Below are 15,686 nucleotides of genomic sequence, written 5' to 3'. Positions count from 1 at the left end.
GCAGACAGAGAAACTGTTTTGAAAGTGTTTTTCTTTGATTGTGTACTTTAATGGTGTGTATAGGCTATGTTAAGGCTTCCTTCACTGAACCGAGACAGTTTTTCCTAAGACTCTCTGCACCCTGAGCATCTTATTTTAGATCCTTGAACATCTCTGCAAACGCTGAGGCAGAGCAAAGGCCAATTTAAGGAGTTTCCCACTGCCGTTTTCTTTTTAATACCATCATCTCCTCCTGAAAATCCACTGTGATATAGTCCTCACCTGAATCTTTACAGCATTGCATTTTGAGAAACAAACTGGTGGCACCGATGCCTAATCCGTCATCTTTAGAGCTCTGCTAAATCTGTCCTGTCCTTGCAATCTGATAATTGTTGCATATTCCCAAGGTATTCACTTAGACACAGGGCCCGAGGCGTACACATCCACACCTAAAGGCCCTGATGAGGGCTATAAATCAAGAGCTGCAGCTATTATTAGAGTTTTATATCCAGCACTGCTGTGCTTTAAGTGGAAATACAAGTGTTGACAAACAATCAATGGGCTTGCATATGAGAACAATAATACTGGAGCTATAAACAGTGCAAACAAACACATACAAATAGCCATAGCACCAGGCCAGAACATGTTTTATGAGTACCACACACACACACGCACACTTTCTGATGTGCCTGACACAGCTATATGTGCATACACACACACACACACACACAACACACACCACACACACACACACACACACACACACACACACACACACACACACACACACACACACACTCTCACACACACACACACACACACACACACACACACACACACATACAATAACTCTTAGAAGGGGGAAATGTTGCTTTATTATCACCTTTAATCTAACATAACATATTACTGCTTAGATTTTTGTTGTATTTGTATTTAATGTTGTATTTTAGCTAGATTTTTGTTCTTTTTTTGGTTTGTCTGTTTTGATTTGCTTATACTGTATACAAAAATATGAGTTTATAATCTGAACAAAGTGCATCTGTTTAATTAAATAAACCGATAAATAAAAAGTATTACAAAAAAGAAGGGTAAAATGTCAGCATGTTATAAACCAGCCTGCATGTATCTACAGCTCCTTTCACATTTTGAAGTGCTCAAACATACGCCTCTGACCCCCCCTTAAGAAATTCCTTGGCCTGGCTTAACAGTGGGGTTTATGCAACATTTCGGGCTTCAGAGAAGATCGCAGCCGGCCTGTAAAGCCTTGTCACAGACGAGCCACCTCTCTGCAGGCACAGAAGAAAGAGGGAGGATGTCGCAGCAGCAGCATCAGGGTAAATAAGGCATGAGCCGCCCTGTTTCAATCCTTTTGCAGTCTTGAGAGAATGACACCAGATATCTGTGGCACACACCCAACATAAAAAAGCAGCAAACATTTCTTGACAGGGAAAACATTTCATACTTGCAATTGCCACCCACAAGATGAAATAAGCAAAAGAGGAAAGGAAAACATGCATGTTTGCTGACATTAGTGAGTTACGGTCCCAACTTGACATAAATCCAGTTAATCTTCAGACATGATGATGGGCACAGCGCAGATGTGAGTGTGTGTGTATTTGAGTAATAAAGCATGCATTATCAACATCTGTCACTGCTGGGAGGACTTGAGATTCTCAAGCTTGATGGCTCTATCAGTTAAACCAGAGAGAGCAGACAATCAGAGCCGAAGAGATGGCCGCCAGATAGGGGAAGCAGAACCCACTCAGTCAGACAGCCGGTCAGCCTCAGCCTCTCCAGAGCCAGTCATCACCGACGTTATCAACACATCCCCACAGGCACACTTAAACCTTGGCCACTGTGTTTGTAATAGCTACTGTGCACAACTAAATTGCCCTCTTTTAAGTCATTAGGAATAACCTCTCTGTTAAAGCAGATATGTTTCTTTAACTGCTAAGTGTCCATCTTTAATGCATTTCCTACTGACAAGTCTAACAGCTGTCACCCTGAAACGTCAGTCTGGCTTTACTTAACCCTCCTGTTGTCTTCGGGTCAAATCTGACCGATTTACTACTTTCATCAATCATAACTTTTTAGTTTTACATTCGATTGCATTAAGGCTTTATGATATCCTTCACAGTAGACATTTGAACATATGAAATTGCTGATCACCACTTTCATTATATTTTGGATGATTTAGTCAACTTTGTAACACCCATGGTGTTCCCGGTCAAAAATGACCATCATAAAGAAAAGGAATTAGTAACCATCCAGATCAGATAAAACACACACACAAACACCCACACACACACACACATACTCTAGATGTGCCCCCCCCCCCCCCTTATGTGCCCATCCCCCCACATTAATCACACCTGGCACACACAAACACACAGAACAACTTGACACATTTGACCGCTCTTATGTGCCCATCCCCCCACATGAATCACACCTGGCACACACAGAACAACTTGACACATTTCCCGCTCTTATGTGCCCATCCCCCCACATGGATCACATGGATCTATTCTTTGTATATTTACTGCAGTTGTTCATGTAGTCTGATAAAATATTTACAGTTTGAAAGGGTGTTAAATGACATTTGGTGATGATTAATGGTTTTTGTGTTAATGTATAGCAGTTAAAACAGGACCGGTCAAATTTGACCGCAAACACCAAAGTAAGGGGGGGGAAAACAAAGACAATAGGAGGGTTAAAGTTAAACAAGATGACTTTGATCGGAATTCAACAAATTCAGGAAAATGTAATACCTAGAAACCCAATTGTTTCAGATGTCTGCATAGAAGTTTTCTATCTCAAAAAGGCACTGTCAGATGAGATATACTTTATTGATCCCAATTTTGGAAATTGTTTTATACCTAAGAACACACAGCCTGCTCTCTGGGTCATTGCTGTCTAAGTTTCTGGCAAATAAAAAGTGTCATTCATTTGAAATGCGAAGGATTTGCCGATAAAATCATTGTAAGTGAATATATTTTTCTGAAGACAATGGATGTGTGTGCTTAATTCAATTGCAATCCGTCTGGTAGTTGAGAAATGTCCATCTAAAAAAAGTTTACAATCAGCTGCCCTAGCTGTTAGCGTGGCCAAAATGAATGAATAGATTATGATATAACGACAACAATCATTGGTTAGGACCTAGTTGGTCTTTTATCATCAGATAAGCCTTCTCACCAGGACACATACTGTACATCACAAATGTAATTTATGGAGTGGTCTAAATTAGCGGGGATGATACACTCTTCTCTTGCAGCTTTGCCTTGTAATCATTAATATAACGAGAAGGTGTATCTTTGCATAACAATCTTCCCTGCTGCAAGTTTTCAAAGCAATGTGGAGCGTCTGTGTGAGAATCTGCTGTGATGCAGCCTGGATGATTCATAAAAGCCGGGGAGTCACTCGCTCACATAACCACCACATGTGCATGGACGTTAACACATACCAACAGCCACAGATAGGAGTTTTGACGTTGTTGTCATATCAGATGAAAGGCGTGAAATACTTCGGAGAGAAATGACAACTTGCTCTTCCTCTTCCCACCGTTTCTCAAACAAATACAAGCTTATACGTAAATAAGTCAAGACACATTCAGTGTGAGTGCTTCATCTCCAACTTTCCATTCTCTTCAAAGTTTCTCCAAGGACACAGAAAGTAGACGGACTGAAAACCGCAGACAGAAAGCAGATATTGAGACGAGATTGGCTGTAGCCATACTTATGTTCGGTTATTGTTCCCAACTGGAAATTGGAGTGTTGGGAAGGTCGGTGAGGCTCTTTGATTAAGACTGTGGATCCTACCAGGGTTTACCCATCTACATTTAGACAGAGCCTGGCACTGACACTTGGAGAAGATGAGGATTTAGAGGAAGATGGGACAGATGGATAAAGAAAGATGAGAGAAGAAAGGAGGTAGAGGGGATGAAAGAAGAGGGTGATAATGATGTGTGAGAGGCAAGAGACAGAGAGATGAGGGGAGGGAAGCAAAGAGGATTCAAACAAAAGGAGCATGGTGTGGTGAGGGAAAGGGTGAAGCAAGCGAAGGAGCTTAGTGGTCATTGGAGGCGACTCAACACCACCTCCTGCCAACCAGCTTAACATTATCACCCTAGAAATCTGCCAATGAATTGCCAGGAAATCAGGACAAGCTGCAGTTCATGGTGAATGCGTGGAGTGACCTTAAATCATTACATTTCATTGTAAATAAAATCAATATAGAATAATAAAAACTAGATGTTTTTTGCCTGTTTCCATTCTTTAGACTCAGGGAGCTTCATATTAAAGAACGGTCAAATATCAACCTTCTCCTCTAACTCTCAACAACAGGCAAATATGGATATTTCCCCCCTGAAAATGGACTATTCCAAAACTAAATGTATTGGTACTAGTCTGACAAGGCAAGACCAAATCATAAATGCGAATTAGTCTCGAAACATCTCACATTTTAAAACAAGTTATTCAAATGTGACGTATCCCTAAGAGACCTGCGACCAGGTGTGCACAGTGTAGACGACCAATCACAGCGCAGTACCAGCCAGCATGGAATATGCAGTTTGAATGGCATTCTATGGCCAGCTATCCTAGTTAATTGTTCAAAAATATTTGCCAATATGCAATACGTACACACGGTGTAATGATTTAAGAAGGGAACCCTATTAGCGGTTACAACACTGAACGGCATGCTGGGAACTGGTTGCTTAACGTCACTCACATTCAACAACAGATTAGACAACAGAAAGACAGGCTGGAGAGTTACAGCACACATCTATTTATACGCTTTCTCAACAAACTTGTTATTATTTAGGACACAAGGAAGTGACATTTCTGACAGACACTGCACTAGTATTAATTATAAAGCTGTTGAAAATATTGGTACAGCTTTCCTACAACATTGGTCAAGTCACCTTTTTGTGCTAAAGCTTAAAGTGGTGTCTGGAGGTCTTTGCCCCCTTCCTCATTGATGAGCAGTACTGAGTGGCCTTCTTAATTATAATGCACAAGCAACATCACAGCATCAGCTCAAGCCAAAACAGATCTCTGTCCTAATAAATATCTCTCTCTTATAGATGTTCCAATCTCCGGTTCAATGTGCTGTATGCGCCCTTTACACATGAACCATGCTCGTGTGTGTTGTAATGCTCGTTTGAGTCATGAAACTAAATGTTATGTGGGCACTGGCAGTGATAGCCTTAAGGCTGGAAAAAACTGGGCACTGGACCAGGATAATGCTGGCTTCAATCCCAAAATGAGCAGCCAAATCTGAGAGGGGTAAGTTGAATAAATCAAATTGTTCTTTCAAAAAGCCTCTGAGAAAAGTACTTTTAACCTCCAGCAGCTTAGTTACCAGCACTAGTGGGCTGTGGTTGAACTGGTCCGATCCTAGATGCATGTGAGTGAAGCAGAGTGCTGTAGGAAACCACAAAAAGCCATCTGAGCAAACATTCTCTGGAAACAAATCCATCTTTTACCCAACTCAAATCTCACTGATGATTTACAGTACAATACATGTTCTCTCTTAACTAATGTCAGACTGTGTTTCTACATTGTGGATTGATATTAAAGTGCCATCTGAGTGAAAAAGGGGGAAATAGTTGTGCGTTAGTGTGTATGAGTCTAACACAAATCAAGAGGTGTGAGACAGAGCCTTTATTTACTCTGAGCCCAGGGATTAAGGAGATTGACGCTCGTTTCAGGGCACTTCCTGTCTGGAGCTGTGTGTGTTTATCTGCAACCCACCTCATAATCTGTCTGCATGTGTCGTACATAACGGGCACCTTTATACAGCTTGCATACAGCAAGATAGATATTTTCATATTGAGTCTAGGTATCACAATACATATGCTTCCTTAAATCACATTAGTTCCACCTGCTTAGAGCTGGTTTGGCAGTCCATATTAAACATTATAATGACAAGTCGCCTCATACACCATTAGCATTAACTTTAGTAACCTGCTGATACATGTGTTTGATTTCCATACAAATGTTTTGGGTTCATCAGTAATGTAACTGTATGACTGCAATTATCAGAGAATGTTAATTAATGTGGCTGTATATATTCATTACATACAGCCATATAGAGGACCACATGATACTGTATGTTGTATATGAACATTTTGCATTTCATGTATTGACATTTACGGCATTTTAACATGAAATATAACATATGATTTTACAAGTTACATGCAACTCTGCCTCACAGACTTTAATCAACCCTACACAGCCACATAAAACAGCTTTCCTTCTTACACTACTGTATGATATCCCAATTCCTGCTTCATCACATGTTACTGCAATGACAGTCATTACTGCCTATAGGTGCTCTTAATGTGGCTCAGAGGAGTGAGTCACGACGGAGCACAATGTTCAGGTCGTCGTGGTCTGCCCTGCTTAGAGCGGCATTACCCGGCACCCACATCCTTTGTGACCCCCTCTCTTTATCGTCTTGACTCCTCTGCCGGACTTGTATTTATGTCACAGTATTCTCTCTTGTCTCTTCTGTTTTCTGTGCTTTTTCCTTACTTTGTTCTAGTATAGTGTTGTGTTTTATGCATGAGTATATTTAGAGACCTTAAAGGGCAGTTTGTGACCAGGATCGTTTATATCTGTCAATCCAACAAGTGCATTCCAGCTGCATTCCCTTTTTATCCAATAAGGATGAAAGGTGTGAGAAAAAAAAAACCTAATCTATTTTCTTCTCAGGTTTTAATGCATGGAAATGATTTCTTGAGGTAGAGCCATTTCCTAATCCTGGCTTTGTTGTTGGCCGCACCTATTGAATATCAATTTTTAGGGAGATGTCAAAGTCAGACACTCCATCCAAAGTGCCAACTTACTTTTTAAACTCTAAACTGAAGTTCTGCTGTCACTGTGCTACAGGGGGCAAGCAGTCAGGATGTAAATACAACAGCCTGTGCAAACTAGATGAGGGCGCTGCCAGAATGTGTGTGTTATCGAGTGTCAGTGTCTCTGCCTGCCTCAAATACCTCATTCACACCAACGCAACTCCGGTTTTTTCCACACTGCCCAGAGTCCGACTGGTGCTGCGTCATTGCGTCATCGTTTGCGTCATGACGTAACCGTTTGCGTGCCTGCTTCATAAAGCCAAACCGCGCGGAAACCCCTCACAGCTGACATCGACAACAACAACAATGGCCGATTGTGCTCCAGCTTCCTCTGTACCTCTTCGGAAGACCAGATTCCCAGTAGGTAGCTGGTCTCTTCAGTGGATCACTGCTGCTTGTTAAGTTTCTCCATCGTTGTGTACAAGCTGGATAAAACGCCGGCTTTTTGTTGATGTTCAGGAGTTGATCCCGCCCCTGCCCCCGCCTCGACGTAAGCGTGACGTATGCGGTGCTTTTGCTCTAGCCGGACAATTTTTTGGAGCTTGAAACGAACCAGATTCCGGAGCTAAGAGGCTGCTCTGCTGCGGTGTGAACAGGAAAACCCGGTGCTTTTCAAGCTCCAGCTCCGAACCGGCCCTGAAACACAGTTGGTGTGAATGGGGTATCATCAGTCTAAGCAGGGCTCAGTGCTGGCACACATGATGTCTTGGCTTTCTTCCCCACCCACCCTTTTTTTGGCACTAAGGGCTCAATGGCTAAAATGTGGCCCTTTGCAAGCACCAGAAAATTAGAAAGGAGTCATTTAAATTAATTATGGAGTGGAGCTGTCGGGGTGAGCCGTTTCAAAAGAAAGAGAAGAGGCTGTTTGCAGAGCCTGAGGGCGGCTCATTTCAATTACAGCAATTTCTAAAACAATGGTAAACCACTTGTCACAGCTTGAACAGGGTCCTGGACCTGGTAAATAGGGCAAACAAGACTACTCATTCACCCTGTGTGTGCAATCACTCAGCCAAAGCAAGGATATATGATGTTAACAGTAAATTCATATTAATGTCCCAGCATTCACACTACTGTAAATGAACTGAACACTTCTCCAGCAGACAGACCAATGCATTGCGTGCACACACACACACACACACACACACACACACACACACACACACACACACACACACACACACACACACACACACACACACACACACACACACACACACACACACACACACAAAAACACCTTAATGCTAAAAATACGATCCATTTCAAGCCTTCAAAAGGTGGCCATGTGGGGGACTTTTTGAAGGAAAAAATATAACAGAAAACAACATTGCCATCAGACATACTTCAAAAACTGAAACGTTGAATCTAATAAAATGTATTAAATCAACAATGTACCGTCAACATTTTCTTTTTTTTTAAAGGTCACCTATTAAGCAAAATCCACTTTTTTATGTCTTTTATACATCAACATGTGTCCCCTCTGTGTAAAGACATTCTGAAAGTTTCAGGAAAAAGATTCTCTCTCTTTTTGTCCTGATCCATTTATATAAAACCTAAAATGAGCTGATCAGATTCTGGTCACTTTGTGATGTCACAATGTTTTTTTGGTTTGTGTAACCATTAGCCAATAACCAACCAAGGTAACTTCCGCCCACCTTATCACCTGAATCTCCTCCTAGAGCACCATTGTGTTTTTTTTAACCAATCATCTCTCTGATGGGCGTGGCCAGCAGCAGCTCATCAGCATTTAAAGCTACAGACACAGAATCAGCACTTTTGAAACAGTGCGACAACAGAGGGGATTATGGGATGCTACAATGCACGATCTGTTTGGTATTTCAAGCCAAACACTTCAGAGACATGTTTTGTATACATCTGAGACCTATAATATATTGTGGAAAAAGAGTACAATAGGGGACCTTTAAAGATTTTTTTGGTAAACAGTGCCTTTGTCTAAGTGACGTTACATTTGTTTACATTACATGTCACTTGTTAGACGCTTTTATCCAAAGCGACTTACATACTTAATACTGTGGGCAATCCCCACAGGAGCAATTTGGGGTGAAGTGTCTCAGGGACACAACGACATGCTGACTCACTGTAGTGGGGTTTGAACCTGTGCTCCCCTGATCCGAACAGAGAGAGGGAGAGAGAGCTGCCCCACAGTTGCTTGTGTTCTCCCCTTTGTGACTCTTTTGTGGCTATTTTTGTACACTTCCGCCTCCTGGGCAAGTGATGGCAAAGCTGTGAGGCAACTGGACTGTATGGTGTCAGATACAGACCAGCCTTGATTAAACACATGAATCACAAAACCAATCACATTTGGATTGCATTTGCAAGATGGGACAGATTATGTAAAGAGAAAAACAAACAATGCCAGGCTGAGCTTTTTTAGAGCCTTGACTTCATGTGTGTGTGAATTAGGCTGTTTGTGTACACATGTGTGTATTGCATGTATGACTGTGAAGTTGTCCGACAGTGGCACAGTCAGTAGGGGCTTGGACTGTGAGCCGTAGAGTTGCCGGTTCAAGTCCCCGAACAGACCATATATGGAGTGTGGACTGCTACTTGGAGAGGTCCCAGTTCACCTCCTGGGCCCTGCCGTGGTGCCCTTGAGCAAGGCACCGGACACCCCCCTTCCCCCCCCCCACTCGCATTGCTCCCCGGGCGCTGTGCAATAGCTGCCCACTGCTCCTAGTACTAGACTCCTGGTACTAGGATGGGTTAAATGCAGAGGCCACATTTCCCTGTGTGTGCTGTGTGCTCTGCATGTGTGACCATTAAAGAGGGGTTTCATCCCTCCAATTCAATTCTAAGTATGCCTTTTTCTGCCAGTATAGACTCAGGAGGATCCAGACTGTGGCAAGGTAGTGTGATTCTTTCAACACGGCCACAGAATAACAATGAGGGAGGAAGACACAGGGAACACCACGTAGGGAGTGGCGTAACAAGCCTCAGAGATGTGAGCTGCAAGTCATGGGCCTAAACATCGAAAACATGCAAGCACCAACACACATTGAACACATGGAATTAACTGAGATCTAGTCATTGGAAACACACGTTACTATAACCATGTTTTGCCTTAAAGGTGGGGTAGGTAATTCACTTCAGAAACACTTTTTGTTATATTCCATGGAATGCTCTTAATATCCCGATAGCAATGAATACATGAAATGCTTTCACAATAAATACATTAAAAAATGTCATCTGTGGAAGCTGTAGTACTGTAAAAAGCACGACCAATCATCTGAGCCGGCCCGGCTAAAATAACTGGATGGCCTACCTGCCTGTCAGCCTTCCATCTGTGCACAAACTTATCTCGTGCCCTCATTGGTCATGTGCGCGTTCGTGTGTGTTGGAGGAGGGGCTCTGTAAGGAAGTCTGAAGGAAGGGGCAGATTTCTTTCGGCTGCGTACTTTCAAATTCTAGCGCACTCGAGCTGGTTTCTCCATTCTTACCTACCCAACTTATTCCTTTATCTATGTATTATTATTACGAATATAAATCTTTATTTATATAGCACTTTTCATACCCCAGGTGCAGCTTAAAGCGCAATAAATTCTCTTCAGGTCAAATGGTAAAACCTTTTTGAACACATGCAACATAAAAAACCTAATATATTAATTAAAGGGACACAAGGAGGTAACATAGGTATGATAATAAAAAATAAATAATGATAACCCTCTGCGTTCAAAATAAAATAAAATACATAAGACAAAATGAATAAATACAATCAAACATAAAAACCATCAAATAAATAAATGAATTAAACAATAAAGGTTCATACAAATGTTAAGCTAAACTACGCTAACCGGCTGCTTCTTCATATTTAGCTTACAGACATAAAAAAGGTTTTAATTATCACATTTAATTCTTGCCAAGACAGCAAATTAGCAAACCAGGACATTTTCTTCAGCCATACAGTACAGTGTTCAATAATTAAGACCAAGGAGACCATTTGATATACTGTATTACAGCAAAGCATTATCTGTTAGTGAGTAAACATGACTGTAAACTCAAAATGAATCATAATTTAAAATGATGTAAAAAAATGGTGCACATGTCAGACTGAAAAATGAAAGTCACTGTATCTATGATTGGATCATAAGCTGCAGGCACCAAGAAATCATGCAAACACAGCGGTAACTCTCCATATTCCAGAGAGTTTGGTCAGAAAGATGGGATATTATTTAATATTATTATTATATATATTATTTGGTGTAAGGTGGTACAAGATGTATCTGGCTTGCAACCCACACTGTTATCTTAGTTTCTTTCATTTGTGCTTGATAGCAAAGTGGTGCCTCTCCCATTTTACATAAGACTTCTCCAACGAGCACACTCAGTACTGATAAGGGCAACATGACATCACTGAGCAGTGCTAGACAGACTTTCCCTACATCAAAAGGAGCGACTGTGAAAAAGGCAAAGGGATAGCACCACTAAGGGAGAGTCTGACAGAAACACTGCAGTTAAGAGGAGAATAAGCACAAACAACACTGCTGGTATCCAGAGTGTCTCCTCTCGGCCTTAAAAAGATTAAATACATAAAACAGAAGGAAATTATAAAAAGATTATTAAAAAAAAGGTGACAGAAAACTCAACAAAAGAAAGACGAAAATAAAGAAGGTGACTGCTTTTTTTCTAAGGAGCCTATTTTCACGACTCGTATTGATGAGGATTACGCACAGAGTCAAGGATCAAGCCTCGATAGAAATGACTGGCTTCCTGCTGTACTTTAAATCCTTCTAAGCATCAGAAATTACGCCCACACACACACGCCGGTTGACACATACGGTATGCATGAACCCTAACCCTACCCATGGAAGGACATGGATCCCAAAGTCTCACACACTGTAGCCACCTACAGTGTGGAGGCTCACAGCAGCCCTGCCCAGACTCCACAATCTCAACAGTCTTGCTTATAAAACATACTGCTCAGTTCCGACACACACTCATGTACATGTACATGCGTCAGCAAGTGAACCCCTGCTGACAGCTGGCATTATTACAGCCAATGACAAAGAAGCGAGGCACAGTATGTAGGGGGGGGGGTGGGGGGTGGCGATGACTCAACCAAGGTGTTGTGTGTGTCTCCTACAGCCAGTATTTACAAGGTAACACTGTTTTATACTCATTATATTCTTACTGTATTCAGTCCTAGAGGAGTCAAATATGATTCATCCTTCTTGTACGGTATCAATTTGTAACAACATCGTTCTTTACTGGCTGGCAGTTCTGGCTTTGAAACAGCATGGTGTTGAAAGGATCTATATCCAATTAGAGCATCAGTGGCTTGGATGCTCATCTCTTTCAGCATAATTACATATTTCCCCATGCTTGGCCTCAATTAAGTGATTGTGGGGTTCAGCTGCTCATTAAACCAGCAAGCGTGTGCAAATTAAGGTTACAGAAAAAGAAACAGACCGTAAAGAATTGTAGTCTTTATGGCGGCCATCTTGTTTTGGAGTGCTAGTTTAGCAATGAGTCAGGGGAGAACTTCTATCTTTCTATGTTATATTTTGGTGATTATACATTAGACAAGTGGCATGGAAGGACACACGTACATACACAGGAATGATATTCCAGATTGTCTTTGTCAAACAGGCATAGAAATAGTGAGACATTTTCAGAAATTGAGTTACATGATACGTTAGCTTAGCACAACATCAGGAAAAGAGGGGGTAAAGCTAGCCTCTAATAACAAGAGAATGAATTCAAACTAAATAATTAGCTGACCAGCACCTTTAATGCGTACTCAATAACACTTAAAAAGAAACATGTCTTAAGCTTTGCTATAGTTATATTCTGTGTTAGAGATGGTTCTTAATAGAGCCAGGACTACACAGCAGATTACCACACTGAAACCACCACCTGACAAAGTTGTGATTTCATATCTCAATACAGGATAAAGCTGTACCTTAAATCACATGGTCATGTCAGAAAAGATAATCAAATGACAAAGTAGACAATAACTAAGGTACTTCATATGGAATATTTCGACGAGCATATGTAAATCTGTTTTGCCTGCATGCTGAAAAACCACTCATACGAAAGCACTCTTTGGCCTATATTCACATAATATACTGATCCTACACCATAGTGCCATCTGCTCAGTGAATCTCACAGTACCGTGTTACTTCCATATGAGACAGAACACCACAGAAACACAGGAAAACCAGTCCCCACACCTCGGGAGATAAGACGGCCTAAAGTGTTTCCACGTCATCATTAGACAAACAAAGAACACACTCATACACAAACACTAGCAAGCAAACATACAAGCATTACACACTTCAAAGAAGCTTATACCAAATTTCACAATAAAAGTATAGTCAATGGGAAGAAAGTGTTTCTATTCGGTCAAATAAGAATACACACAAAGCAGATATTGAAACAGAAACACACACACTCGTGCTTAGTATTCAGTTTAAGAGTCAATTGTTGGAAGTGCTCTTTGATGATGAGACGTCCACTCAAAACTATTTCATTTATCCTTCAGGCTGACCTCTCCCCTAGAGAAAGCTTGGTAGTAGAGACTGTTAAAATGCAGCGTAACTGATCACATTTACTGAAGTCAAATGTGTGCAACGGTAATTTGGTGTAAATGTATGTACTTTGTTGAAATAATAACACGCTATCCTCCTTTCAGAGTACTTTGCAATGTGCTTGTGGGGAAAACACAGAGCCCATCCTCCTGATGGTATCTTTACTGTGACCTATTTCAATGAAACATCGAGAGGATGTTTGCGTTCTATTAATACACGACAGATCGCATAAATTACTCTTAGGTGCAGAGTGCTGAAGGCACAGGAACCTTAAGAAAAATGAAGTTCTTACCTCTCCTAAATGGGGAGTAGGATTAAATCCACAAAGGTTGCAAACTGTCTTCTTGCACTCGGTGCAGAAGCTGTAGTTCGGGGCGTCTGCTGATCCGACGTTCAGCTCCGTCTTACAGAGAGGGCAGCTCTCCTTGCTAGTTGGGTCAGGTGCAGGTGCTGGTTCAGGGGCAGGTGCTGGTTCAGCTGCTGGCCCCTTCTCCCCCTGCTCCACAGAAAGGGTTCTGAGGGGTTTCTTGGACTTAGCAGGTGGAGTGTCAGGAGCAGAGTCCGAATCAGGAGGCGACCCAGGAGCAGAGAAGGGGGAGTCAGGTGGTGAACCAGGCTCAGAATCCATAGGGGAACCTGGTCCAGAGTCTGGTGGCGACCCAGGCGGAGATACTGCCGGCTTCTTCTCTTCCTCTCCAGAGACGATATTTGTGGCTGAACTCAAGAGTGAAGAACCAAAACTGAACATCTGAGAAGCAGCAGCGGGAGGTTTAGCTGATTCTGTCAACCCTCCAAAACCTCCAAACAACTTCCCAGCCACCGACTCCTCCTGCTTTGGGGCAGTCTGCGCTTGAGGCTTCGGTGAATCCATCAAACCGCCAAACCCTCCAAACAGTTTCCCTGTAACAGACTCGGTAGCTTGAGAAGCACCCGCAGGTTTGGTATCTGTTAAGCCTCCCAGACTGATACCTCCAAAACCCCCAAAGAAGCTGGACTCCTGCTTGGCTTTAGCTGGAGACTGCTGGGGACTGGGCTTGGTCTGAATGGGACGGCCCGTCTTGGGGTCGATCTTTGGGGACCCTCCCAACGAGGAGCCCGGGGAAAGCGGCCCAGGAGAGGTAGGGGATTTCTGCCTGGGTGTGGTCGGAGGTGTTAACCCTTGGTCGGAGGTACTCTGCTGCCTTATCAGCAGCTTGCCAGGCTTGCCAGGCCCCTGTCTCTGGGGCGAGGGCGGGGCCGAGCCTTGTTTGGGCTTCGTCATGCCGGGGGGGTCCATACCGCCCATCGCTCGCTGCATCTGGCAGTTGAGACATAACCACTCTTTACCCTGCGCAGGAAACAAAAGATGGGTTAGATTTGACTGGAACACATTAGCACACTGTTATGAGCACAAACATCAACGGCATGTGTAATGACTAATTACAGTACAGTGGATACACAGGCAGGCATACCTAATTAAACCCCTAAAATAACCATTTGGTTTAGTGTAAAATAAAGACACCAATTAGCGTTAAAAAAGTTGCTGAATCCTTTCTCCCCTAGCCAAATTGCCTATTTACAACATGAGAGAATTTAAATCTGCCAACGGTTACATAAATACTCATCAGTCCAGAAAATTATATAATAAATGTTTGTTTATAACTAAATCAGAAAAACCCTGGGATTTTTACATGATCCTTTTATTTCAGCAAAAAGAAAAAGTGTGTAAATACTATTCATGTATCAATGATGTTTGTTCTTATTATTCAGCATGGGCTCTGTAAATGTTGGACCAGCTTAAACAAATGCATTTCATTGTCTATCTTCTGCCCACACAGTATATCTGAACGCCTGTTCCAAAAAAGCCTGGCTACACCACAATGTTTAGAGTATCTCAGTGTGTGCAAACCACAGTGTTAAAAAGGGACAATGTTGACTATTGGATCACTTACTCAAAACAATGTGTGTATTTTTGGGTGTAATACTCATTGCATAATGTGTAAACAGAGATGAGGTCAATTCAACCAACAGAAGTGTAAACTGTATAGGATACTGTAACTGCAAACAGAAATACATAGAGCTGCTCAATGAGTGACCCCAACTGCAGATCGATCTGCATAATAACACGCCCCCAGAAGAGGCTTAAGCAGAAGGAACCGGGCATTCTGTTGTGCTGTAGTCATGGCCCACCAGTGCTTACAGTCCCTATGTGACGGAGTGTCCTCACTGCCTGGCACAGTCTCTTCCTGTGGCCATGACATGAGTCACCTTGGTCAACATTCCCGGGTCCATATGGTCCCTCTGTTTCTCAAATGTGCCACTCT

General features: G+C 42.3%; 1 protein-coding gene across 1 annotated transcript in view; it reads right to left on the bottom strand.

The window, feature by feature from the left end:
- pcloa (piccolo presynaptic cytomatrix protein a) overlaps positions 1 to 15,686 on the bottom strand; it is a 61,362-nt gene that overhangs the window by 41,458 nt on the left and 4,218 nt on the right. Inside the window, 1 exon segment of the mRNA XM_034218882.1 lies at positions 13,676 to 14,710. Within this exon segment, the coding sequence (XP_034074773.1) occupies positions 13,676 to 14,710 (1,035 nt within the window).

Source organism: Gymnodraco acuticeps, unplaced genomic scaffold (assembly GCF_902827175.1).
Source record: "Gymnodraco acuticeps unplaced genomic scaffold, fGymAcu1.1, whole genome shotgun sequence".
Lineage (NCBI taxonomy): Eukaryota > Metazoa > Chordata > Actinopteri > Perciformes > Bathydraconidae > Gymnodraco > Gymnodraco acuticeps.
This window is presented reverse-complemented; position numbering and strand designations above follow the sequence as displayed.